Here is a 27,558-nt window from a genome sequence, read left to right on the forward strand (position 1 = left end):
AAAGAGAAAATGTTATTCTTTATTTATGTTAAATAAAAACATGAGAAAATCCTTTTTTAAAAAGGGTCAGAATATTCCTTATGTCTCCAAACCAAGTCCATGAATGCAAAGAAATGGTGAGTGCTTCTTCCTCCGAAGGGTCACAACACACTTTCATGTCGTAATAACCTAAAGAGACAACACAGCTGCATGTCCTTCAGTTGCCACTTCAGGAAAGTCACATGCAATATTCGGGCAAGTGAGGAACAGAACACAGGCACAAATATGCTCTGGAAACACTTCCTGCTCTGGCAACAAACCTCAGTACCAAATATTTTTATCTGTTTTCTTTTTTGTGGTCCTGCTAAATTTTTAAGCCACACACACCACTGTACCGCAATGCTAGAATTTTTCAAAATTCCAAAACTATATTAATCGGCAGTATAGTTCAAGCAGCTGATGTGGCTAAATTTTATAAATTTAAAAGTTTCACATGAGAACTGACACTACTGCAAATTTTGCCAGTAGAAACATGACCCCAAGGAACCACCATTTCCAAAACATAACTGGATACACATTTACAAGGTACCTGCGAGGTTCTGAATTAACTTGTCATTTCTGATCTACGCTAAAGACTATGCTTGAATCTCTGAAAACAAATGCTAGATTCATGATTTCTATACCCATATACCCCTAAATCCATCACAAACCATAATAGTCTGACTCAGCTTAACCGAAAATGACTCATCCGAACAGGTCATGGAAGGTTCAGTTCTTCAACCTTAGTTCAGGCCGTAAAGAGCTTTTTCTGCGACTGGAGTCAATAAGAAGAACTTCTCTGTTAGAGAAAGCAGGCATTTCCACCTTTGGCAGACTGCCAAGATGATACTTTATTACACAATTTATGAAGCTACAGTTTAGTAACTTGCAGGTTTTATTAAAATGAATCGAAAAAAGAAAGAAAGAAAAGCAAAGGATAACTTAATACAACCCCATACCCCAAAACTTTCTAGATTTTTTAGTGCAAGAAATGCTGTATCACTGAAGCACTTGAGAATTATCATGAAATCCTAGCAAAAAATGTAATCACCTCAGAAGTGGTAATAAAAAAGAGAAACAACCAGAGAGGCACACAGATTGTTTTTTTTTTTTTTAAAGAATTTTTATACTATATTAAAAAACCACAAAATAAAAAAGGGATCAGTCAACATATATCTTAGAAGTTCTTTCAAGAGTCTCTGTACCCAACAGCCATGCAGGTGGCTGCCACCTTTTTCTTCTCTGCTCAGCTTGCAGCTCACTTAGGGGTCACTGGAGATGACTTGCTCTCTAGTTCTTAAAATCAAACTTGTTCCGCCAAATCCAAGACCCTGAATTTATCCAAATTGTAGAAACATGCTTTTACCACCCGTCCACCAAAATACCTCCCGTTCAGATCAACAACAGCTAAAAGGCAAACAAAAAGACAGTCAGTTAATACAGGCTTCCTCTAAGACATTGCAAGAACATGTTTTCATTACCTAACAATTAAGAACACAATTTGACTGTTTTATTCTTTCTATTATTTAGCTGTACAACTTACCTTTAATTGCTGATTCAACTCTTTCAAATTCTAAAAATATTCGTACTGCTTCATCATCAGGGGCACCAGGAATCTGGAAAAGAAAGAAAAGTGCAATAGGTAAAGTTATCATCTGAGATATCACTGAAAGTAGGTCTTCTTCCTTAAATGATTTTTGCCAAAGTATCCTAATTACCACCATGTACGGACAAGTAGTAGCCAGAAACCAAGGAAATAAGTGTAATTTGTTTGTCACCAAAATCTGTTGACCGTTTGTTTATGACACACACTGTGTTAGGCGCCAGGAACACAGAGCTAAGCAGGGCAGTCTGTGACCCATTGGAGGGCCTGTGCCAGCTGCAGATAAACAAGTAATTACGTGGTCAACAAACAGCATCACGATATGGAAGAGGAGCACAAGCGAGAGCAGAAATTGACGACAAAAAGCTTCGCACTCTGACTGCCTCTCACAGTAGGCTGAACTCCTCTGTCGCGCTTTCTAAGCCCTGCAGAACCTGGCTCCGCTCCATCTACGTAAGCAGGTCTCCCAGTAATCCCCACACGCCCAACCATCCCATTTTGCTGCCTTCCTCAGTCTCCCAGAAGCTGTGACCCTGATCTGAATACTCTTTTCTATCCAAATCGTACCACTTCATTTCACAGCTCACATCTGATACTGTTCACAAAGCCTTCTCCAACTATTTTTGTTGATTTAATCCCTTTCTCAACTCCTGTACTTATAGTCAAAACTACTGAAATCTAGCAACTGAATATTCTCTATTTTCACATGTGTTTGAACACATCACTGAAAGGACAGAACATGTTTCCTGTACTCCGAATGCTCTCAACACAGTGTGGGGCATGTGAGAGGCACTAACTACACACCCGCCAAACGAAGGAAACCAAAGGCAGGTCCAAGTAACCAAACTATTGTGCACACAGCAAAGTCTCTAGTCACCAAACTAAACCTCAATCACAAAATGAAACATTTTAATTCTTCATCTAATAAAATCTGAAGTCCTTGTCTTTATGTTCAAAATTGTTATAAGTGAATAAGAGAAGTATGACTAACCAACATCTGTCACCTTCTGCAGTAGACCGTATGCTACTTGCAGCACGTCCTGTCGCTATTTGTAGAAAATGTTCTGTAATCTGTCAATTACAACTAGGGGTACAAACATCAAAAGAAAGCACTCTTACTTCAAATATCACACATTTTCCAACTTTGCCATATTTTTCACATTCTTCCTTGGTTTCAACTTCCAAGTCTTCATCTACCTCTCCTGCACCAACCATGTTCTATAAACAAAAATAAATAAATAAATTCAAGTATCAAGTGTAATTTACAAATACATAAATGAGATGTATAAATAACTTTTTTCCATGATGGCAAATGTTCTCAACCCCAAATGACACAATGAAAATTTTCATCCCTGTAGTACCTGAAAGTTGGTATTTCTTAAAAAACAAACAAAAATAAATATTAAGCTTCGTAAAGAAGTACAAGATCATCTATGCAAGCATCAAAATGTAAACTAAGCTGAACTTCCAATACTTTCAAATATTTTAAAGTAATTATTCACTGTAGCCTTACATACTGTACTCAGCAAAGAAACATTAGTGAAAAAGGAATCTAAAATCAGTCTTATACAGAGTCTATCCAAAAGCATCATTTGCAAAAGTGCTGTTTCCGTGTTCTTCAACCATAATGCTACCAGTGGGGCTGGAAGCACGCAGGGACACACAAGTCAAGGTAGGCACTCAGGTTTCTGTCTTCTCCTTCTTACCCTTAGTAGGACCACTTTAGTAGGACACTTCAGTATTTCAGTCAATGGATTTGAATCCGACTTCTTGGCTGCATCTGTAGGAAAACATATCATCAGATGCAGACATGTTAGGGCACTGAGTCCCGTTAAAATGAATAATTTAATTTCAACAGCAATCCCCACTATGTCCTAGAGTTGTCTATCAGCACCTATGCAGTCTCTGAGCAAAAGTCTAGTACTATCTGTAATAAAAGCACCCACTGTGCTTTGATATAGGTTTTTACCACAATTTCTGGAAGTCTTCAGCTTCCCAGGCTACCTGCAATTTTTGCTTAGTTCACTTCGACAAGATGGACAGAACACAACAATCACAACCCTTACAGGCGAGAGTCTTGGCCTTGGCAGGAGCCGAAGGTCACTAGGCCAGTGTAACGAGCAGTTAATTAGCCAGCCACAGGCTGACTCACTTCAGATACTCCTATAATCGGGGTGACGTGGTTTTTGGTACTAGCCCGTCAGGCTGACTGGCCGCTTCCTAAAGCTAGACATCGACAGGGCTGCCAGAAAGCTTTTCTTCCTTCTTTAGGAAAGGGAGTTCAGCAAGGCTGACTCAAAATGAACTCAAATCTCCTGCTTAAAACACTAAGATATGTTTGACTCCTTCCAATATGCCATCAGTAGACAACAGGTTCTAAGAATCAAATGAAAATAAAACACCAAGTAGGCGTCCTCTAGCAACAGATTACAAAATAACATTAGATCTCACAGGGCAATTGATCTGTGAGAGAATCAGAAATCGTGCTTGTGATGAGAGGGCAGGGAAAGGAAGAGGAGAGAACCATTCCAGGAGGGACAAGAGCAGCTATCATCATTGACATGCTGTGGTACACAGCTGTCTTTCATGCTATAAAAACATAACTATGATTTTATCAATTCGACAAGGTTCTTTGCCTCATACAAGGAGGCACGAAACTATTTTCTGAGTACTTTCATTTTCTGCCAAAGTCTCGTCATCCTTTTCTCCCATGGCCTTCCCATCTCTTCTGAACAAATAAAGACGAGCCTCAGGACTCTCGGTTTCCACAGCACAGAACTGGACAGCACCATCATCAGGACTCTCTCGTTCTACTCAAGAAGAGGCCGTGCTCTCCCTCGGGACCTCACTTCCCCCTCGCTCCCACCCTGAAAACAAGCCTGCTGGGGGGACGCACCTTTCTCCGTGGCGTCGCCCACAATGATCTTGCCGCCTCGCTTGCTTGTCTTCTCCACCGACAACGCTGTGCTCAGCCCTTGCTCGTGCTTCCCAAGACCCTGGCCTTCCCGGAAGCCATACTTCTGCATGATTTTATGTGCTACTGTGCCACTGGGAGGGGGAAAAAGAGAAAGATCTCTGCGCTTGAAGTCATCAGCTATAGCACAAACCAGGTTTTATAGCACAACAATCTCCTGCAAAGAGGGCACAAATCCCACAGAGGCTTCGATGAGGTCACATATGATTAACCATGGGCCATTAGATGGAGGCTGTGGGGTGTTCAGGATGGAAGAAATATAAAAAGCTAATGCGGAAATCCTCGACACCCGGAGATTATCTCTGAGGGAAGGGAAACACTAGTTTCCCTAACAAAATTTCCCCAGTACCCCTGCTAGAAAATACTAGACTTTTTGTGTGCTCCAGTATCTGCAATGCTATAGCTCATGACCAGAGTTTATTTAAAAGCATGCCTGTCAAAAAATAACTATGAAGTTCATGTAGTGACAATGATAGCATTTTTTTAAATAGCAGAGTTTCCAGTGATAGACTTTATAAATGAAAGAACTCTTAGAGGTTATCTATTTAATAGATGGGAAAATAAGGAAACAGAAGGCCCAGATTAGCTGACTGCTTAGAGTTGACTAGGAGCAAAGAAAGACACATTTAGAAATTATTTCTATAGAGGTTAACAGTAGAATTGAAACTGGAACCCATGACTCTTGATTCTTAGTCTACTGCTCTTCTCTAACACCATGAGAGCTTTCAAACCACACTTTGAGGTGCCTCACAGGCCTCAAGGATGCCCCCCAGTGGCTGCTGCTACTTAGGGCTTGAACCACAAAACTGTGTGCTTCAACGAGAATTGCACTTACATTATTTCACGTGTGTAATTTCCTTAAAAACTTCATTTGAACAAATTTCACTTGAACTAGGGCTAAAAGGAAAAGACTGAAAACTGCTGAATTGTACTATATTGCATCTTCCTTAGGCATAAGTTAACAATTTAGTTCTTGTTTAAAAGGAGAGTCAGCAAAAAATCAATTTTTATCATTACCAGAAAAAAAAAAGCTTCCTGTCTATCCACCCCCCAGCATACATTCCAGGGTGACCCAATGAACCTTTCTGCGATGACGGGAATGTTGTCTCTCTGCACTGCCCAATACAGCAGCTGTCAGCCTTGTGTAGTTATTGAGCACTTGAGACGAGACTAGTGTGATCAAGGAACTACACTTTAACTCTGTTCGTTTTAAGTTACTTTAACAGCCCCTTGTGGCCAGCAGCTACCATAGAGAACAACGCAGGTCTAGGAGCTGGATACTAAGAAGGTCAGAAACTCAAAACCCTCTTGCAGCGCATGAAGCCCAGCCACCTACTCCAACTGCCTGGTCACCTCACCAAGGGCTCTGAGAAGCAAAGCAAATGCACACAGGCCAGGGCAAACCGAGGTGATCGCTACAGTCATAGGACACAGAACAAAGGACTCAGGGCAAGGCTGCCTCATCGGACAGTGCTCACAGCATGAGAGGAACAGAGTAAAACAACACAAAACATTCTTTAACCAAAATGCATGGCAAATCCAGTGGAGGTTACAAAAAATCCACATGCCCACCTGAAAGTCAACCTCAAAATTGGTTTTTATATGCTAGCAAACAAATTTCTAATTATAGTTAGAATGACTAAGAGTTTTCAGACCAAAGGAAAAGAATCATGACCTTAAAGCAAATGGCTCATAAAGAAAAAAAAGATGTCATCCACCCTTTGGACAGAGGGTAAGGGAGCTCTAACTCATGTGAGCTATTTTATTTGCAAATGTTATGAAAATAAATGTAAATAATTATCAGAAACTCTTCCTACCTGGAGAATATAATGTTCAGCATCTAAATCATTCAAAACTTACATTAGACATACAACTAGAATATACAACTATGTACTGGGGGGCTTTGGAGAGAAGGAAAAAAAAAAAAAAGATTGGCAACAGATTTTAACCCGGGTGCCAATCTTAAAAAAACAACAAAAACCCTTACATTAGAAGGCTTTATGTTTTGTACAAAACATGTCTGCATCACGCTGGATCGCCCTCCATGTGACTCAGCACTGAGCACACCAAGCGTCTCCCTATAAACCCGAGAATGCCCTCGTTTCAAACAAGCTGCATCTACTGAAAGGGCTGGAGTCCTCCCTACACCTGCTGAGATGAGAGCACTTGGAACCATTACCCCATGTTGGCAAGGAAGGAGTTGCCAGGTCCGGTCGGTGATCGGGGTCTGTCTTGCTCCTCGTACACCGGGGGAGGGATGGCAGCTTTGGAAGACTGTGAGCGAGGTCTCGAATCCTCTTCATACGGAAAATCTCGGGGTACTGTTGCATGAAAATAACACAGGTTTACCAAAATACTACAAAACAGTTCTCAACTGCGCTTGTATAAATCAGTTATCTTGAACTAATGTAGCTGACATTTTTAGTTTACTACAAGGAATGAGAAAAAACCAAACCAATTCTATAGCCTTTACAGGACTTTTTTAAATCACAGAGGTAGAAGACCATTTTTCTGATTCTAGCTTTGCGCCTGCTCTTACATCTCCTCAAACGTCTTTTTCACATCATACTGAAAAGCTACCCTCCACAGTGCTCTTAAATGACAACTCGTGTCTGAATCTTTAAGATTTTCTGCACATCCCAGGCAGCTCCGACTGAACTCTCTCGACTCCCACAGCACGCTGTGTACCTGTCTTTAGATTCTAATCTTACCACCTCGTTACCCGAGCAGACAGTAACGGTCTCTGGGGTCAGGGACCATGTACCACCAGAGCAGTGATTTTCAACTCCAGCTACACGTTAGAATCAACAAGGAAGCTCTAAAAAGATCCAGATGCTTGGGCCCCACTCCCAGAGACTGGTTTCAACTGGTTTGTCAGGTGTTTTCACACAAAAGGTATTTAACAATATTTTTTGAATTATCTTCTTTAACAAGATAATATAAATAGTTCAACAGATATTAAAGAGCACTAGAGATGATTATATTTTCTTGGGATAGTTTAGGTGTGGTCTAACCCAGAGAAGAGGAAAATGATGTAGATGATATATCAAAGTCCAATTCCAACCCCAAAATTCTAGAACAGATCACTGGGAGAAGAAACAGCAGGTGGGCATGTTTTGGCAACGTAGGTAAATGTACACTGAAATAGAAACTGAAGGCAGAGAAATCTAATCAAGGAAGGCACTGCCACCTTGCGGAAGGTCAAGAATTTAACAGCCTCTAAACACTGAGTACACAAATTGTAAACTGAGCTATCTGTTTTAACCTAATTCCTAAGAGAAAATGTCGGAGGGAAAAAAATTACACCAAAAAATAGCACCTCACTGTATAAAATCCAAGCCTCAGAGCCGGCACATAAACTTCTCCAGTAGGAGCGGTGGGAGAGAGCAGCCTCTGGGACCCCACGTGGCCTCAGCGTCAGAGGCAGAGGTGCGGTTTTGGGCATCCCCCTTTACACTCAGGAAACCTGGCTGATCCCAGCTACGACTTCCCAGACTGGGCTAAAGATCCTATCAGCAGAAAAGGGGAAGAAACCCATAATACATACACTCTTTGTCTTTCTCTACAAGAGAAGTGGGTGGTGCGATGGCAGCTCCGCCCATACCTGCAAAAACATAAATTCCGCCGATTAAAGGAGGGAAGATGGAAGACATGTCAGATGCCAGACTCCAGGGCTGTGACACCTACCATTTGTTGTATTACCCCCCGCCCCCCGTCCCCCCCCTCCCCAGCCACATGCCACCCCTGCAAAGAAAGGAACTAAAAAGGAAAAGACCTGCTTCATCTCCTCTGAATCTAGGATTAAAAATGTAGAAAACTGGCAAAACCCAGATGGACAAAATTATTTTTTTCAAAGCAGGCATTCATGAACCCCAGAATATAGTCAATAAATGAATTTTAAGGTAAAAGAGCCCAACCTGGAGAACTAGCAGTTACTCAGAAAACAGTAAGATAGCTATTTACTGAGAGCATGGGCCCCAGCAGGCACTTTCACCTATGTTCTCTCATTTAGGCTTAACAAACCCCTGAAGCAGGTACTACTGTTTCATTTTCCAGATGAGAAAAGGATCAGAGGAGAGTTAATGGGCAGAGAGAATAAAGCCCAGCTCCCTGTGATGCCAAAGCTTCCCTTGACAACACAGCACACTCCTTTCCAGGGTACAAACCACTGGATCCAAACACCTATTGGAAATGTGGGTACTTCTGGTTCCTAAAGAGTCTGTTTTGTGTTGTCACCACTCCTGCTCATGCTTCCTGGACAGAGAATTGTGGACACAAATGAACCAAAACAGACTCCACTTGCTATCTGACAACCAGAAGAAAAACACGAGTGGAGAATATAAGGAATTTTTCATTACACATAGGCCCTAACATATGTATTATAACTTAATCACCAATGAAATATAATCCAAAAAATAAAATGTAACCAAAAAATAACCTGATTATAAAACCATGCCGCACCAGCATGAAATGTTTCACCAAAAAAAATCCTCTAAAGCCAGTGTACATTCATCATGATTAACAGGCCTGGGCTAGACAAATACTTGAGGAGAAATACGAACCTATATAACACTTTCTTATATTTCTTTTGAAATACCTATTACCATTTTTTAACCTTGTCACTAAGACCTAAGCAATTATTGATTCTGAAAAGATTAGCTCTAATGAGTTCAGCATAAAAAATTCTGGATGATTACTGGAAATTTGCTACTCAGCAGTTAAAATATGAACATCAATCTATTAACAGCAGTACACATAATGGCTATAATGCCATTACTTCCCTCATATTAAATTGTACAGCTCCTGCTAATGTTCAAGAAAAAAGTAAATGTCCTTAATATACAAGGCACACCTCCTTACAAAAGGACAGCTGATACGTAAGATGGAAAAATGAGATCAACAAATATTCAACCTACATACTGGATTCTACAACAACTTAGTAAAAACTAAACATGTGGTGGGGCTGGCCCCGTGGCCGAGTGGTTAAGTGCGCGCGCTCTGCTGCAGGCGGCCCAGTGTTTCGTCGGTTCGAATCCTGGGCGCGGACATGGCACTGCTCGTCAGACCACGCTGAGGCAGCGTCCCACATGCCACAACTAGAGGAACCCACAACGAAGAATATACAACTATGTACCGGGGGGCTTTGGGGAGAAAAAGGAAAAAATAAAATCTTAAAACAAAACAAAACAAACAAAACAAAACAAAACAAAAACTAAACATGTGGTGATTCATAAGATAATGGCCATGAAATGTTTAACATAATGCCTGACACACAGCACACTCAAATGTTTACTCTTTATGAGAAAAACAATGTGGTATCTAACAGCGCTCAGCATGTAGTCAGTATTCTTTTGAAGAATAATTGAGATATATTAGTTTCAGGTGTGGAAACAATGATTAGCTATCTGTATATATTTCGAAACGATCACAGTAAATCTAGTTAACATCCATCACCATATGTAGCTACGACATTTTTTTTTCCTTTGAGGATTTTTAGGATCTACTCTCTTAGCAAGTTTCAAATATGCAATATAGTACTATTAACTATAGTCACTATGCTGTACATTAATCCCCTTACTTATTTATTTTATAACTGCAAGTCTGTACCTTTTGACCCCCTTTACCCACTTCTCCCACGCCCCACCCTCCACCTCTGGCAACCACCAATCTGTTCTCTGTGTCTATGTTTTTTGTTGTTCATAGTAAACAGTCTATAAATACTCATTTCCTATCTGGAATGAAAGATTAAGAATTGTAAATTACTACAGACTCGCCCTTTTCGAACTCAATCAGTATTTGAAAGATTTTAAGATTTAAATCAAAACCTGCAACAACCGTGGCTGTGCACTTGGGAAGACCAGGCTTGCCAAACTGCTGATCATAAAACAGAGTCCACGTTATGGGCAAATATACTCCAGCATCACGATAACATTATTCTTAGGTCTCACGTTAAAGATAACCATGTTACAATGACGTTTTCGGGCAAATGAAGATCTTGGAGAAAATGAACAGTGGACCTGTACTACGTAAAGTAGCTGGTCCCTCTGTGCCTCAGATTTTTTCACCCTTAAAATAGGGATAATCACAGAGCCAGGTCGAGTTGTTGGGTGGGGTAAAGGAGATAATTTATGACAGTGCTTAGAACAGTGTCTGGCATCTAGCAGACAAGTAGAAGATTTAAAATTTCTCACTTACTTCTCAATCTGTCAACCAAACTAGCCACCAACTCAAGGAAATCTCAGCAATCAAAACAAAATGAAGGTAAAATAAGCAGCAGCCCATTGTCTTAAGAATGAGCACTGCTTAACTATCCCGTGGTCACTAAGAATTCAGCTCTAACACAATTAGAATTCTGCTTGCAAAACTGTAGAGATGGGAGGGGCCTTATGAAGTACCTAGTTCAAATTCTCATCTCCCAGCTCACTACAGACACTGAAAGAAGCCAGCGTCTAGGGAAGCGCAGGGACCTTTTCAAGTTCACGCATGTTAGTGGCAAACCTTCTGGAAACGAGCGCCTTGACTCTCCATTCAGTACTTAACAGAAATGCAGCTTGATACAAAGAATAGGCCAACCGTGCAGCAGGTAAAGAAAAGTCTATGTATTTCAAGATGTGTTCAAAGTATTCAATAAATAAATATTAGAAGTAGTTGGGAAGCTCCAAGGAGCACGTATGTGAAAACACAATGTAAATAAAAACTGTTATGCCAGTGTGGATTGCTGGAATTCTAGAGAGAAAACCACCCAAATCAATGTCAACTGAACTATTCATCAAATTAAATACGGAAAGCAAAAAACGGAATTGCACTAGATCTGAAACATAACATTTCTGTTCATGCCTTACTTCTTTTCCTCCTCTCTCGCTCATAATCTTCATCTTCATCAGAATCTGGATCTGGTCGCCTTGAAAACCCACTAGCTTCATGTCTGTCTTTACGCCTCCTGTGATAACAAAGGAAACAAATATTCATCACAGACAAACCAACTTAGAGATGTGAACCCAAGGACGCCACCTTGACTTTCTCTTGGCTAGAAAATACCCAAATCCTCCCTTTCACACTAAACTATAAATTTGGGGGATGGCGGCATGCAAAAAACTGGCTGAAGACTAAAGTAGCAAAGATATGAGAAGTGGGAAAAATCCAGAAGACAAATTGAACAAATTTACTAAGTACATGAGTATAAGTAGCAAGAAAAAAGTTTCCTTGATATTTACCTCTTTCAAGTTTAAAGCATACATATCAACATAGGCAACAGTTTAATAATTTCAATTCTCCAAACATGCTTTCACTTTATGAAATGATTCAAAAATAAGGAGAAATAGTATATCAATATTTTATAACTATTTAATAATTAATATTCAATATTTTACAAAGAAGAAAATCAAATAAATCCTTGTTACCCACACTTTTAAAAAACATAAATAAAAGATGAATGTAAGTTTCAAAAAAATTCCATCTGGCTCAAAAATAAAGAATAACATTTTAGGCATTTTAAATAGCTAGCAGAGTCATAGCACAGGGAAAAAAACTATTATTCAACATCAGGTTTCTAAGTTACTTTTCTAACAACTCACCTAAAATGTGCACTTTAAGTTTTCTGCATCTATACATGAAATTTGCTCCAGAGTTTGTTTTCATGCTGGGATGTAACAAACTACAAATTCTTTTTCATGCTGGGATGTGACCAACCACACATTCTTTCTTTTTTTTTTTTTTTCTGGGAAAGATGTCCCTAGTTAACATCTGTTATCAATCTTCTTCTTTTTTTTTCCCCCTCCCCAAAGCCCCAGTACACAGTTGTATACTCTAGTTGCAAGTCCTTCTCGTTCTTCTATGTGAGCCAGCACCACTGCATGGCTACTGACAGAGGAGTGGCATGGTTCCGCACCCGGAAACCAAACCTGAGCCACTGAAGTGAAGAGAGCATCGAACTTTAACCACTAGGCCATCAGGGCTGGCTCAACAACTACAAATTCTTAAAAACAATCTGACTCCTTCTGATGACTGCTCAGATCAACCGTGAAAACTAACTTCAGCTTTACAGACAGCACTAAAGTTCATTCGTTAATATTCTAGTGAATATTTCAAACGTATAATATCCCAAAGCCAAACAAAGCCTTACTTTTCTCTCTCTTCTATTTCTTTTTGTCTTTCCAGCTCCCGCTGTCTCTGTCGTTCTTCTCTTTGGCGCTTCACTACTTTCTCATAATCATTAGGAAACATAGGATCATATTCATCAGCTAAAGGAATCAGAACTTCTCCTGCAGAAAATCCACTGGGAACAGGATCCTAAGAAAGGTAAAAATGCCAAAGTACATACCATCCTCATGTCTTAGAATTTAATTCAAAGAATTAAAGTGAAAGAAAATGAGGTTAGAAGGGGCCTTGGAGGCCATCTGCTTCCTTTGTTTTGTAGATGAGGGAACAAATGCCTAAGGAGGTTTCACACCTAGGGCCACACACCTAGGGAGGGAGCAGCAGAACCAGGACAAAGAACTTCATCTCTTAGTTCAGTATTAATTCCATAAATACCCTATGGCATTCTCCCGGAATTCCTAAACAAGCTGCCACCACCTAAAGCTTTAAGCAATAAATTTGATTATTTATAGTAAACACTGAATACTTCTGTTTTTATATATCTATGAAAACTTAAAAAACAAAACAACCCATGACTAATAATCATTCTTGTGGTCATTTAATAGAATAACTAGATTCTGATTACATAAGAGACATGATATATTAAGAATTTTAAAAAAAGCAAAAAGCATCCTCTTGGGCTTTTTGCAATTCCCTGGGATACACATCCCTTCCCAGGTAGGATGCATTTCAGGTGCTGAGTCTGACACAGGTGGATGTAACTCCCTTCACATCATCATTAATTTTTCAAATTTTTCTAATTAATTTTCTAATTAATTTTTCACAGGTTAAGATGATAACATTTTGCATTTCTTGTCTATACGTTTAGAAACTGGGGCTACTCTTGGAGAGAAAAGTAGTAGCCTTAACAAAGAAATGAGAAAAACCAAAGGCAGACAGAGCGCAGCTGACTAGAAGGGGCTTCCCTCTAGGTGGGTGGTCTTGACCTCCACATGGCTCTGGTGAGCCCTGATCTACTGCATGATCAAACTCTGCTAAACCTCCATGTGTTCTTCCGTTAGTGTTCTTAGCGTAACTCCTCCTTATCATCTGTAAAAAGAGGATGCCTTAACTGGCCCCACAGATACCTTGGGCAGCGCAGGTTAGGACAAGGGCCCACGCTGCACCTCTTTCAGGAGGGACACTGCGCAACACTCCCAAAGGCAGGAAGGCTGTTTGTCAACCGTATTTTGTATTGAACACAAAAATCACATGGTCAAGAGAGTTATAAATCTAACAATGCCTGTATTACACTGTTCAGTTTGACATTTTGCATTAGAAAACAAACATCTCATTGTTTCCTTTTAACTAAAAATCAGGAAACACCATGGTCTGATGAATAAAAGAAATCAGAAAAATAACTATAATCACCACTGAGGGCCTATCACTGGAAAATTTATACAAATCTGTTTAACATAGGGTTCCCAAAGGGTAGTTATGAATCTGTTTCATATGAATTCATATAAGAGACATGTTAACAACACAAACGCACATGCACAAGATTTCCTTTCAGTTATTATTAAGACCAGAGAGAAGCTAACAAAGAGCTACTCAATATACACAATACTATTATCGCAAAGTTTCTGACAGAACAAATTGTCAGTATGAAGGTTAATTCTTTGTCATTTCAAAATTTGAAAGCAAACAATGCTTACTGTATAAACCCTGCTAATAAGTTTAACAATGAGCCATGGTTCTCTACATGGTTATCAAGTACAAAGCAATTTGTTAGATTAAAAAAATTAAAATGTTAACACTCCAATGCTGGGGAGGGTGGGGAAAACTAAAACTCTCATAAATTGTAGGTGATAGCGTGTACTGACACAACTCTGCTGGGAACAAGCTGGCACTAAAACAAACTGTCCATAAAAATGACTAATGTCTTCATGCCGTCTCTGAAAATCTATCCTAAGAAAATAATTTTAAACGTATAGAAAGCTCTTTGTAGAGATATTCATTAGAGTGTTATTTATAATGACAACCTAAAAGCTGATTCTAGATGGTTCTACACTTAGGGAATAATTGGCAAATAACCATACATTCACTTGACGGGAAGACATTACAACTAAAAATTCGTTATGGAAGCTATGTAAAAGAAGGAAAATGCTTATTGATTAAATTTGTGGGGGGCCAATACTATAGGTTCTACAGTCAATACACAATAACAGAAGATGATCAAACAGTTTTTGACTAGACATAGCGAGAAAAAATTAGGTAGGGAATTTGTGGGTAAAAAAATGTTAACCAAGAGTCCCCCCAAACACCTCCACTGTGGGGTGCCGTTCCTTCCTGACAGACTATTAGCCTGCAGGAGCAGCACCAGGTCTTCGGGCAAGAAATCCCACAAGAGCTTCAGCTGTGCCCTGTCTCAGAACGAAAGCAGGGTGGAGCAAGCGGATCCCAAGCCAGGACAGCCAGAACACTGAGGACAGAGAAACTAGACAAACGGATGGGGCCTACAGCTGGGAGTGTCTCAGCTCAATGTGGGGTCCTTTCCAATAGTCTGAAGGGGCGCACGAGTGGGGACAGTACCTTGCTACCAGTCACGATAACCACAATCTATCTATTACTAACCTCTCGGTCATTTTTCATCATGCAATTCGTGTGCGTGGTGCTGTTTAAACACGGCAGTCGTGTTATCCGAATGCCATCTGCGAAGGCTAAATGTATACCTAAAGAGCAGGTGTAGTTTTAACTGCAGTTGACATGAGGTTCATCTGTCCCTCATTCTGTGTAGTTTTAACTATGATTCTGAGTAACTTTCCCAGATCTTCCTCATCCTCACACTCCATTTCCAGAGATGACCATGTCTGTTTCTTTGTCTTTAAGCTCATGTAAAATCACTCGGATAATAAAAGTTAGGGTAGTAGAACTGTTCATTTTTTTTTTAACCCTTTTCTCTATTTTAACCCGCAACAAAATAATAAGCACTAACATTCTTGACGATAGCAAAAAATACAGTGAGGCCGTTAAAACGATCACAGTCCTATACTTTCTGACACAGACAGACAGTCACAACACATTAAGTGAGAAAAGCAAGTTAGAGAACAGAAGGTGGAGGAGGCACAGAATGGAAAGGCATTCCAAAATATTCAGTTTTAACTTCTGGCGGGTAGAACTGAAGTCATTTGTTTTTCTTTTTGCATAGCTCCAGTTTCTCATTTTTCTGTAATGAACTATTTTAAGTAGACAAATACTTTCAACTTGATAAAACAAAAGTAAAAATTAAGTTGAAGATGATACTGACTACACTGCGAAGGCCTAGTGAGGCGGCTGTGTTTGGGGTGACACGAGCGTGCGTGAGACTGCAGGCGGCAGGAGAGCCGCCCAGGCAGGAGCTCACCTTCAGGCCGGCGGCTGCGTGCGGCGGGGTGTCCACGATCTGCCGGTCGTCTGAAGAGCCAGCTCGCTTCAGGTCGATGACTGGGGCGAGGACCGTGCTTTGCTTTGTCCTCTGGCTCTAGAGTCCCGGAGAGACAAAATAAGTGTACTGAAGCTCCACACTGAAATTCCTCCTACTGTGAGAAAGCCTTTCCCATCTCTGCAACAAACCTTTCAGATAAGAGAAGACTATCATCTTAACACAACAGCCTTTTAATTCAATTATTACTATAACAATACACCAGTTTCTTTAGCCTTGTTTTACATGCATTTCCTCCATTTTTATAAAAGGTTTACAGTAACTGTGGTCGCTTTATTGAGATGTGCATGTGCCACAACGTATGAAAAAAGCTCTACACTGGCTTTTCCCTTTGACCACAGGAGGGCAAACCTGTGACGGCATGTTAAACTGTGACTAGTGTGGACCCTCCACAGCAATGGGCATGTTTTTACACCCTGGACAAAAGATGCTTGTGCATTAGGGGTGTTTTCCTCCTCGCAGGATACAAAGTCTTCCCCTACTTCTTTTATTATGCGAACACAGAAAAAAATTTTAAAAAGAGAACAATGATCATTCATATACCATCAACCCATTAACATTTTATCATATTTGCTTTACCCTGCACCTACATTCTGTGCTGAACCATTCGAAAGTTGGAGACACCACGACACTTTACCCTTAATCTCCTAAAACTACGACATTCTCTTACCATAACCACAATACTATTACCACATGTAATAAAACCCATAATGCCCTCTATCATTTCCTATCCAATTCATACTCAGATTTTCTAAGCTGTCCCCTAAATGTCTTTTAAATAGCTGATTTTATTTTGAACCAGCATCCTACCAAAGTGCAGCAATTCATGTGGTTTTAAGTCTCTTATTTACAACATTCCCTTTCCCTGCCATCGTGTCATCACCATCACAGCACCAGCATCTTTGTCTCCTACCTTTCCTTTATCCTCTGACACTATCTCGTAAAAGGTTGCATGTTCCAGATCTGTCTGATAACTTCCCGGCGGTCTAGTTTCACTTATTCCTCTATGCCCTACAATTCTCAAAACCTGAGTTAAACCTTGATTAGATTAGGGTAGTGCTTTTTAGCAAGAATAGTTCATAGGTGAGGTGGTGTGCTTGTCTTCCACCACCCCAGCAGGCCCACAAGGTCAGGCTGTCTGTTAGTAATGTTAAACATGATCAGACGGGTATGGTGACCATTTGATCTTCTGGTTATAAAGGTTTTAATTTCCTCCCTTTGCAATTTAAAATGTTATACATTTTCATTATTATCACTACAAAAGGCTCAAAATAAGCTACCATCTCTCCTGAATTTAACAGTGCTTATAATTTTAAGCATACAAATTTAATCCAATCATTAAATACACAATTCACAAGTTGAACACCAAAGTTTAAAGGACAATAGGGGGATCATCAGGATCATATATTTTTCTATTATAATTTTTTATTTTTTCAAAATGGAAATATAGATGAAATCACAGCTCCATCTTTCAGTTGTAGGTAGTTTTCTATACCAAACACCTTTACAGATTTGGTTAGGCCAATCTAGTAGTTATTAATTAATTAATAAAACAGCCTAAGAGTATCTTCACTTCCCTTCGAGAAAAACACAATACTAACTTCACACAGCAATCTCAAAAGATGTTAGAATGTTGCAGAAATTATTTCACAATCATTTTATTTTGATCAATCAAAAATATCTATTTGAAATCTCAAGAGATTTCCTAGTAGCTAAAATTAATGTATTTGTATACATGGAAAGATAAGCATAAATTAAACAGACTGAAGCAGATACTGAAGAGGATGTCTAAGAGTCTAGATGTCACATAAAAACATAATTCCTCACTTACCAGCATCTAACTCTTTACTTTCATGTGAGTAAAATAATAGTACAGAAAATTACTATGTGATCCGTAAACTGTATTTGACTTTTTAATACATTTATTTTTTGGAAGGATCTAGTGTCTCAGTTGTACTTTCTATAAGCTGGCTTTTTAACCTATAGTTTACAAATACCCACCAGCTGGATAGAGAAAGAGATCCTGAAGCACACTGGGCAGGAAGAAACAAAATTATCCAGGATTTTAAAAAACTGGCTGCAAGTAATTCACGAAGCTGACAATTTTTAAGCTGGTAATAAAGAATTATCCCAAACAATTTTTAATCTGTATAGATCTAGTATATTTTGACTTCTGCTTTTCAATTAATTATCTTCTGTTGAAATACGATTGCCCATTAATTATGTCCACTTAAAGTCTGAGTTTATGTTATTAAGTATGAGAATTCCCTTGGAGCTAGTCATTTTATAAAAGAGAAGATTAGCCCTTCAAGAGTAAAATACATGAAATGGTATTGGTATTGGAATACAAAACCTTATTTATACACCTTACGTGCAAAGCAAAAGTTATACAAACTTACCAAGATTTTAAAAATTAAAACAATTTAAAAAAATTAAAAGGAAAAACAAGACTTGTTTTGTTAATCTTCCTTCCATGTGGGATGAAAGCTTGTTTTAAAAAGACAAAATTCTCTCTCTTTAAATACTGGGATAAAAAAATTTAAATCTGGGGGCCAGCTCTGTAGTGTGGGGGTTAAGTCTGGCACACTCTGCTTCAGCAGCCTGGGTTTGCAGGTTTGGATCCCAGGCGTGGACCTACACCACTTGTCAGCCATGCTGTGGGGGGGACCCACATATAAAGTGGAGCAAGATTCGCGCAGACGTTAGCTCAGGGCGAATCTTCCTCAGGAAAAAAAAAAAAATTAAATCTGGGAACGGTGAATTTGAAAAAGACAACAAATTTAAATTTTAAGATAGCGTTGCTTTACCTGTGGGTATCCTAATTCTAAAAACCTTTTATAATACTGTACAATCAAACATAAACACCTCAGTTAAAGTATCTATTGATGATGTAGTAAAGGAAAAATAATTCTAACTTCAAAAACTACTTTTTATGGAAAACTTCCAACATAAAATTAAAGAGAATAGATTATTCTTAAGTCTTAAGAGGTAAGATTCTTAAGAGAATTCTTAAGTTTCTACTGCTGACAACAACTATGACCAATTTTGTTTTATGTATATTCCTACCCCGCCCAATGGATTATTTTAAAATAAATCCCAGAAAATATATCATTTTATCAGTAAATATTTCAATAGGTATCTCTCAACCAGTATTTCTCACCTTCTTTTTTCATTACTGCCTCCCCACTCCAAGAGCCTTTCAACGCATTTCCCCCCACCCCTGAAATTTTGATGCCATAGATCCGCTGTATCTGTTCATGTACTTTACGTCTATCTGTGCTCTACACACAAAAAAAGCAGGAATGCTTTTACCCCCTCAGGACCAATATTTGTCCTGTTTGGGGGATGGAGCCTCCATTGGATATGCAGGCTCTACAACATAACGGCCCTAAAACAATAAGCAAAACATAACCCATTCTCATTCCTAAAAGTATTTGACAGTCACATTTTAACAGCAAATATCCAGCGGACAACTACGTTTTTAATGTTTTACACACTGAATAACTTCAATGATGTTGCCAATGCCCAACACGTACACACCAGGAACAAAAGCAACTGCCCCCAGACTACAGCCACCTGACACCCTGACGAGGAGCCGAGCCTGCAGCAAAGCACGCAGACCCTCACAGCTTAGTAGTGGCCGCGGAGCCTCGCTCCTCAGAGCACCGCTTCCAGAGCGCCTACAGCAAACGGCAGCAACTCTACCAAAAAACGCAAACTCTGGGGCCCCAACTCAGAACCAGAATTGACCAGAATATCAGGAATATGGCTACTGAAGCAGCATCTTAACCAAATGTTCAGCCAGTCTTAGACAGACTGAAGTTTGAAAACCAGCAACATTGCTGGAAACTGAGAGTACTGCTTAGCTTCATTCCGATTCCCTGAAATAGTTCTATTCCCAGGAGTCAGGAGAAGCAAAATGACCTTAAGCTCCTTATTCCTCTCTCCCCAGAGCCTCTCTCTCTCTGAGTGTTTAATCCTACATGCTCAATAAAAAGGCAGAAGAGGCGCCAGCCTGGTGGCAAGGTGGTTAAGTTCGTGCACTCTGCTTCGGTGGCCCAGGGTTTGCAGGTTCAGATCCTGGGTGTGGACCTACACACTGTTCGTCAAGCCATGCTGTGGCAGTACTCCACGTACAAAATAGAGGAAGACTGGCACGGACGTTAGCTCAGGGCCAATCTTCCTCACCAAAAAGAAAAGAAAAGAAAAGAAACCAACAAAAAAACGCAGAAGAGCAAGCTAAAACCAAATTACTCTTAATCCTGAGGAGGAACCTGCTCTGCAGACTTCTGCTTTCACTGTGGGCTTCTCTTACCTTTGCCTGAGTGAGAGCTGCCTTCTTCACCTGAAGCTGAGACTGCAGAAGTTTGAAGTTTTTGGACCAGCCTTCTGTTTTCGAGTCACTGGTCTCCACTCCCAGGTCGTCATACAGGGACATCTTTTCAGTTTAATGCTGAAAAGCAAAAGGGGTGGAGTTTAAAGAATGCAAAATATAGTAAAGATTTCAAATCTTCTTATGTTAAAATCACTCAGTATGAAGGAATTTTAGAGGTAAAAGGTATCTGAAGAGATCACCTAGTCCAGGGACCTTCAGTGACAGAAGCCAAGACGCCTGATGTCACCAATCAGTGCCCCTTCTAATACACACAGCTAGACCCGTGTGTTACTTGTAAAATAAACATCTAGAATTAATTTTCCTATCTAGAGGATCATGTGGTCACGTAATTCGTGAGTGAAACCATTCTGTTCTATAGCATATAACGAGGTAAGACAGAAGTTCTAGATTCAGGGCATTGTTAATTACATATATCCAATTTTTAAAAATTCTATTTTGCCTCAATAGCAAAAAGTAGAATCCCTACAAAAACACCAATTACCAGACTGATTTATCACAATAAGCTAGGCTTTTTTGGGGGCTACCCTTTCATAAAGAAAAAATTTAAACATACGCCTAGAAATAAGGAAAAAAAGCCCTAGAAATGATCTCACAAAGGCAGTATTTTCATAAATTGTGATTGATTGTTGCGGGGAGAATAGAGGGTTACATCTTAAAAACCCTGACTTCTTCATGTCCCACCAAGCAGAGGTTTGTCATCTTCAATAACACTGATCACAAAGAGACAATCAACAACCTCCACGTGAACGGCCAGCACATACTATCCGTGCAGAAGAGGAATACCAGACAGCAGTCCCCCCTTCTCAGCCTTCTCAGGAGGGTGGCGGTCAGGCAGCATCTGCTGTGGAGGTCCACCATGAAAGCCCAGGGAGGGACAGCCGGAACCAGGACTCTGGGGGACACCTCTGCCCAAGGGCATGGTGGGAAGACCCACTGCAAACCCAGTCAGAACTCCGCAGCCCCTGGTGGTAAACACCTACTGCCACCTCTGACAAACCTCAGCAATCTGAAACCCATGACATGGCCCGCTTCTCAAAATAAGAAATCAATCTCTTCCTCACAGATGCAAAGAGAAAAAAATTCTGAGTGAAATTCCTAAATTGCAAAAAGAGCTTAAGCACAGGTAGTTTCTGCCTTAGAGCCACATTCCAAAAGTCTGTCTGTTCCCAGGCCCAGACGGCATTCTGCCATAGAAACCGCGTTACACCAATCCTGTTGTGCCCGAGTCTGTCTCAGGAAGAGAAGGTGATTTAGACGAGAAGGAAAATATTTAGTTCCCCCCCAAGGTTACGTCTGACTTGGGGCGAAAATTCCTCTGGTGAATGCTGACTTCTCCACCCTCCACGACCGGAATCCTAAGACCCTGCTGCCCAGCACCTCGGCTGACCTGGTTCCACTCTGCGTGGGGCGGGGGCGACAAGGATGGGACCAGCTTTACTCTCCCAGACTAGCTGTTCTGGTTTTGAGCAGGGCAGCTCTCTGCCTGGAAGACAGCACCCCCAATAAACTTGCTGCTTTTCAGTTTTTTCCAGTCCTTAATATTTGAACCCTCAGATCACCTAAAAGCTCTCAGTTTTGAGAGGGAGCGCAGGAGAAGGCGGATGACAGCAGAGCCCAGGGTTCTGGCGCTCACAGACATCACCGAACGAACATCGAACATCGAGGCATGCCTGCAGGCTCCCCTCCTCAAGGCTTCTGTGACAACTCACCAGCTCAGCCTGCGGCAGCTGGGACACAGAGCTTCCTAGAGTAGAGAGCACATCCAACAGGGAGGTGCCCACTGCCATCACTGCCAAAGCAGACGTTTTATCCAGGAACTTGGCATCGTGGTGTCAAGTTAAGCTTGAGCCACTGAGGCGAAATGAAGAACAAGTAATGCCCTCCATTTCCTAACTCAGTATGGCTGCAATGCGCCCACGTCTTCAAAGCATCGTAGGGAATCCCTCTGGGGTCCACCTGAGAACCTATTTTAATCCACGCTACTTAAACTCTGGGAAAACCTAGAGGCAGTTTGTGGAGCCCTCTGCTCTCTCCCCAGACTCAGATCCCTGTCTGCCCCAGCGCTGAGCAGGAAGTCAGGACGACTGCACAGTTAATGCTCTATTTGCAAATCCACTCCCAGTTCATCTTCTCAGAAATTTCTGACAAGAACTTTGGCCAGAAGGAAGACCACCACACTAAAGAGCTTCAAAGGCTTTCCTGTACTTTTCTCCCAGCCTGCCTGGTATTCAAAACGAATCGTTCTTGATAAACTATCCAAATTTGTTTACAATCCAGACTCCACTTTATTTCTCCTAATATCTCTTCATAAGAAACTTGAGAACGTCATCAAAGAAGGTATCTACCAGCACGTTAGTGCCAATGGAACTAGGTTAACCAAATGCCTGCAAAACTATGGAGGGAAGAGATGCGCTTATTCATTTTTGCACCTCTCATTTCTAGCACAGAGTAGGCCTTTAATAAACATTTGCTGAAACAGTAACAATCAAATAAGATCTATGAGGCCACAGGAATTAGCAGTGAAACGACCCAACGCCCAGGGGGAGCCTGGTTCCGGAGATGGAGGGCAGACAGGTAGCAGAACATGAATGTACTTAACGCCACCATACTGTGCACTTAAAAATGGTTAAAATGGCAAATTTTATGTTATGTATATTTTACTCCAATAAAAAAAATAGGTAAGAGGGAGGGGAGAAGCAGCGCTGGGGGAGGGGTTGTGAGGTAACAGGCTGCTGTTTAATGAACACTGGCAGCTCTCCCTACCCAGAAGAGTAAACTGATAGAAAGATTTCCCCGAATTTCAGGGCCAAAAATATTAAGCAGTGTAGAGGATCTCTGCCTCCAACAGAGTTCTTCCACCTAAGAATCCAATATTTAACAAGGACATCAGCGCTGAGCTAACGAGGTTTCACAAGATCATACTTGCTCTGATTCCATTTCATTTCTAGATTGAAGATGGCATGTTGACAATTCCATTTGATTAAGTTCACTCTGCAAGCTTCGGAAATCATTATGCAGCAAGACCTTATGTTCATTTAAATTTCCTGTTTCTGTTCTCAAAAACCTTCAAAAACTAAATATTAAAAACTAATGTCACCTTATCAGCATCTGCTAGTTTTTTCTGTAACCAGAACTTATAAATCAGATCTCTGCATCACAGTAAATGTAGAATAGCTTTCTTTGCCTTTCTCATTTTCACTGAACTTCAGATTCACAGAACTGGATTAATCACAGCAACAACATACTTGTTATCCATCCACGCATGCATGGCCTGCTTTTAATTATTTACTACAATGTGACAAGCGCCAGCAAATTCGCCAAACAGCAGCCAGGACAAGAAACCACACTCAACCCACACGGCCCCCCATCCCATTCAAGTGATTTCCCCCACCCAGGGGTGCGAAGCAAACTGAATCCCACTCTCATTAATTCCTAGCTTTCCTCCTTCCTCGTAACTTCATTTACATAGCTTTATTCCATCTATTCCTTAAAGGATGTGTATATATTTTTTAGCCGTTTTAATCACTCATAAATATACCATAGTTGATTCATTCATTCTCCCCACTGCAACCACTGAAATCTAACAACTGCATTGACAAGACTCTCCCTGGACCTGAGCTTAACTTAATTAATGCCGAAACGGTACTTAGATGATATAACACCTTTATTTCATGAAGCATGGTGCCAAGTAATAAAAAGCAGTGCTTTCTAACATTTGGATATACCTTAAGAAGCCAGGATCGAATGCAAATACAAACAGCTGGTTTTTATAACTTCTTTAAAATAACCTGCTATTTACTTCTTTTTTATACTTTTTTTTTTTTCTTAAGAAGAAACACAGAAAACATGGTTCTGCCAGAAGAATGATGACTTTTCAAGACTCTACCTAAGCTGGCGAAGTATTTTTTAAACACGTGCAACTGGCAGACAAAGAACACAGAAGTCTTCGCAGAAGCGCCCACCTACTCATCCTTAAAGGGCATCTCTGAAGCCTTTGGCAGCTATTACCCCACAAAAACACTATCCCCAATTTGTCTCCCCTGAACATGCTGAGACCACAGCAATGTTCACATGTTATGCTGCCTCCACGCCCTGCTGCCCATGGCTGACACGACTGTCTTACTACTTCCTAAGCCCCCAAAGGTAAGGGCTGTTTTTGTCTTCATCCTTGTATCTCTAGCTTAGCATCATTCTTGGAACAGTGTACGCACTTTATATTTTCTTTTTTTTTTCTTTTTTAAGGACTGGCACCTGGGCTAACAACTGTTGCCAATCTTTTTTTTTTTTTTCTGCTTTATCTCCCCAAACGCCCCCTGTACACCGTTGTATATCTTAGTTGCCGGTCCTTCTAGTTGTGGGATGTGGGACGCCGCCTCAACGTGGCCTGCCGAGCGGTGCCATATCCGTGCCCAGGATCCAAACCCTGGGCCGCTGCAGCAGAGCGTGCGAACTTAACCACTGGGCCACAGAGCCGGCCCCTATATTTTCTAAACATATCAGTGAGCGGATGGAAATGTTAATGCACCCACTTAAATCGCATTATGAAACAATAAGATATGCAGATTTGCCTTTAAGGACAAAAGTTACGGTAAGTGGGATGTGATATAAGAATGGTAAATATTAGGAGCCAGCCCTGTGGCCGAGTGGTTAAGTTTGCGCACTGCTGTGCGGTGGCCCAGGGTTTTGCTGGTTCAAATCCTGGTCACAGACATGGCACCGCTCATCAGGCCACACTGAGGCGGCGTCCCCCATGCCACAACTAGAAGGACCCACAACTAAAAACACACAACTATGTACTAGGGGCTTTGGGAGAAAAAGGAAAAATAAAATCTAAAAAAAAAAAATAGTAAATATTAAATTATCTACCATAATAAACGGGAGAAAAACTACTACCACTGCACAACTAACAATGAGTCAAGGTTTGAGTTCTGAGCACCTAAACAGGCAGCCTTGGTAAGAGGAGACCTTTTTATGACCAAACAGATAGTTCATGTAGCAAAAGTGAAAACGAAGCCTAAGGAATACGGGAAGTACATGCAGACAGAAAGGAGCAGGAAAGGAATCACCAGGGGCGGTGCATGTTGCTGTCTACCAATAAACAGGGAAGAAAAGGCATCTACCTCATGTATAAGATTTGTAAAGACTTTTTAAAGATCTGAAAAAAATTTTGCCTAAAATTCCACCTCTGGCATAGTTTAGTACTTCCATCCATTCTCGTAGACTCTATTATTACCAAAATACCCTAGGCTGGAGTGTATTGCAAAGTCCACGGGAGTCACCTGTAATCTCGGGGAATAACAGAACGTCCTTCACGGCTCACTACTACGAAAGACGGCAGAGATTACCAGCGCTGGATCAACCGCTCCCAGAAGGTAATTTACAACAAACCAAGTAAAAAGAAACCCACTTTATCAAGTAACATTTGGGAACAGACAACAATTCTCCCCAAATTCTTATTTTCCATAAAGGCTCTCTCTAGTTATTACAGAACTCCACAGTCAGAACAGCTCTTCAGTGCTAACACTTCTGTTACACCCTGTTATACTTCTGTCTCTCACAACCCACTCTCTCTATCCTAAACTGCACAGCATGTAGCACATTTCTTAATAAAATGCTAAAAATAAAACACCCTCGGTTTAAGTTACTAATATACTACCCCATATTCCCTAAATATCCTTATTATAGTCAAAATGTCTGCAGCCTTTATACCGTAAAAATGTTGAAACTGAGTTGCATTCTTTAAAAACTCCACCAACTGTTGGCGGGAGGCAGTCTTCATCCACCTGAGTCTCTGCAGAATTTTGCCCTTACCCAGAACATCCTGTTTTGCACCCATACGCCTGGCTCTACCAGTAAGTACCTGCAAGGGCTCTCCTTTACTAACTTCCCAATCAACCTTCTAGATCTGACCTGAGTGCCCGTCCCCAAACCTCTCTCTGCCTTACCTGCGGCTTCCAGAATGCACCACAGTGCTTCACCTCTGCCACCTTATTTTCTCCACAGGGAACCTCTTTGCCATCCTGCACATTTAACAAAACACCTCCGAGACTCAGTTATAAGCATCACCCCGTCTTGGAAGCCTTTCCAGACTCCACTCGAGCCCCTCGGGTCAGCCCAGGCAGGGGTTTTTACGCCTGTGTCCCTAGAGACCAAACTCTGAGAGTACGGAATCTTATTTATCCTGCAACCGCTGTTCATACCATATGGTCTGGGCAAGAGGAGATGCCCCAAAAATGCTCGATGATGGAATATTAGAGCTAAAACCTCGCTTTAGGAGGACAAGGACGGAGGGGACGCCGGAGTCGTACCCTCCTTCACCTGTTCACGTAAACCCCGGGCTCGAAGAGCTGTCAACCTCTGGAGTCCCCGTCCTGTGGCGCGGGAAGGAAGCGGTTTCCTCCCTGCCCGCTGCCCGGCCCCAGGCGGGGTGAGACGTGCTGGGCCACAGGTGACACAGGATGGCTACCCGGATCTAGGGACTGAGCAACTTCCTCAAAAGAGGACCAACGGAAAGGAGGAGAAACGTCCTCGGGTCCGAAAGGGACGGAAACAGACAGCCGAGAGGGGGAGAGATCGAGGGCCTGGTGACCCGAGGCAAATAAAGGAGAGCGGCGGGGGACGCGAAGGGAGACGCGGAGGGTCGCCCGAGCCCGGGGCCCGCCTGGAGGCCCAGGGCGCCAGCGGCTGGGGGCCCGACTCGGCCCCTCCTGCCCCCCCTGGCGGCGCGGCCTACACCCGAGGCCTCGCGTCCAGCGCCGCCCGGGGACGCGCGCCCGCCCCGGCGCACTTACCCGGCCCGCCCGGGCGACTCTCCCCATGGGCCGCGGCGGCGCACCGGGGCCGAGGCGCCGCGGAGAGGCCAGGCTGGGCGCCCTCGGCGTGACCCGCGACGGCCGGACCGCAGCCGGCGCCAACTCCTACGCCGAGTCCGCAGGGCGCGCGCGGCGCGGGGTCAGGGAGCGCGTGCGGCCGGAAGAGAGGCGCGCCTGTGCCTGCGCCGCGGGCGCCTC

At 41.7% G+C, this 27,558-nt stretch overlaps 1 protein-coding gene across 4 annotated transcripts; it reads right to left on the reverse strand.

Annotated features, from left to right (window-relative positions):
- On the reverse strand, positions 1–27,544 carry RBM17 (RNA binding motif protein 17). 4 transcript variants are annotated; one of them, XM_023632316.2, is made up of 12 exons: positions 27,340–27,544; positions 20,468–20,605; positions 16,075–16,191; positions 12,718–12,884; positions 11,438–11,535; positions 8,143–8,199; positions 6,775–6,916; positions 4,518–4,669; positions 3,328–3,401; positions 2,741–2,839; positions 1,562–1,634; positions 1–1,425 (listed from the first exon to the last, which is right to left on the reverse strand). In XM_023632316.2, the coding sequence occupies exons 2-12, from the start codon at positions 20,588–20,590 to the stop codon at positions 1,322–1,324; spliced, it is 1,206 nt and encodes a 401-aa protein (XP_023488084.1). In that variant the 5' UTR covers positions 20,591–20,605; positions 27,340–27,544; the 3' UTR covers positions 1–1,321. The 4 variants fall into 4 exon arrangements, with proteins under 4 accessions (XP_023488084.1, XP_070111177.1, XP_070111178.1 ...); XM_070255076.1 differs by lacking the exon at positions 27,340–27,544 and adding an exon at positions 26,867–27,309; XM_070255077.1 differs by lacking the exon at positions 27,340–27,544 and adding an exon at positions 26,857–27,302.
- Between the last annotated feature and the right edge of the window lie 14 nt (positions 27,545–27,558).

This window comes from Equus caballus, chromosome 29, assembly GCF_041296265.1.
Source record: "Equus caballus isolate H_3958 breed thoroughbred chromosome 29, TB-T2T, whole genome shotgun sequence".
Classification (NCBI taxonomy): domain Eukaryota; kingdom Metazoa; phylum Chordata; class Mammalia; order Perissodactyla; family Equidae; genus Equus; species Equus caballus.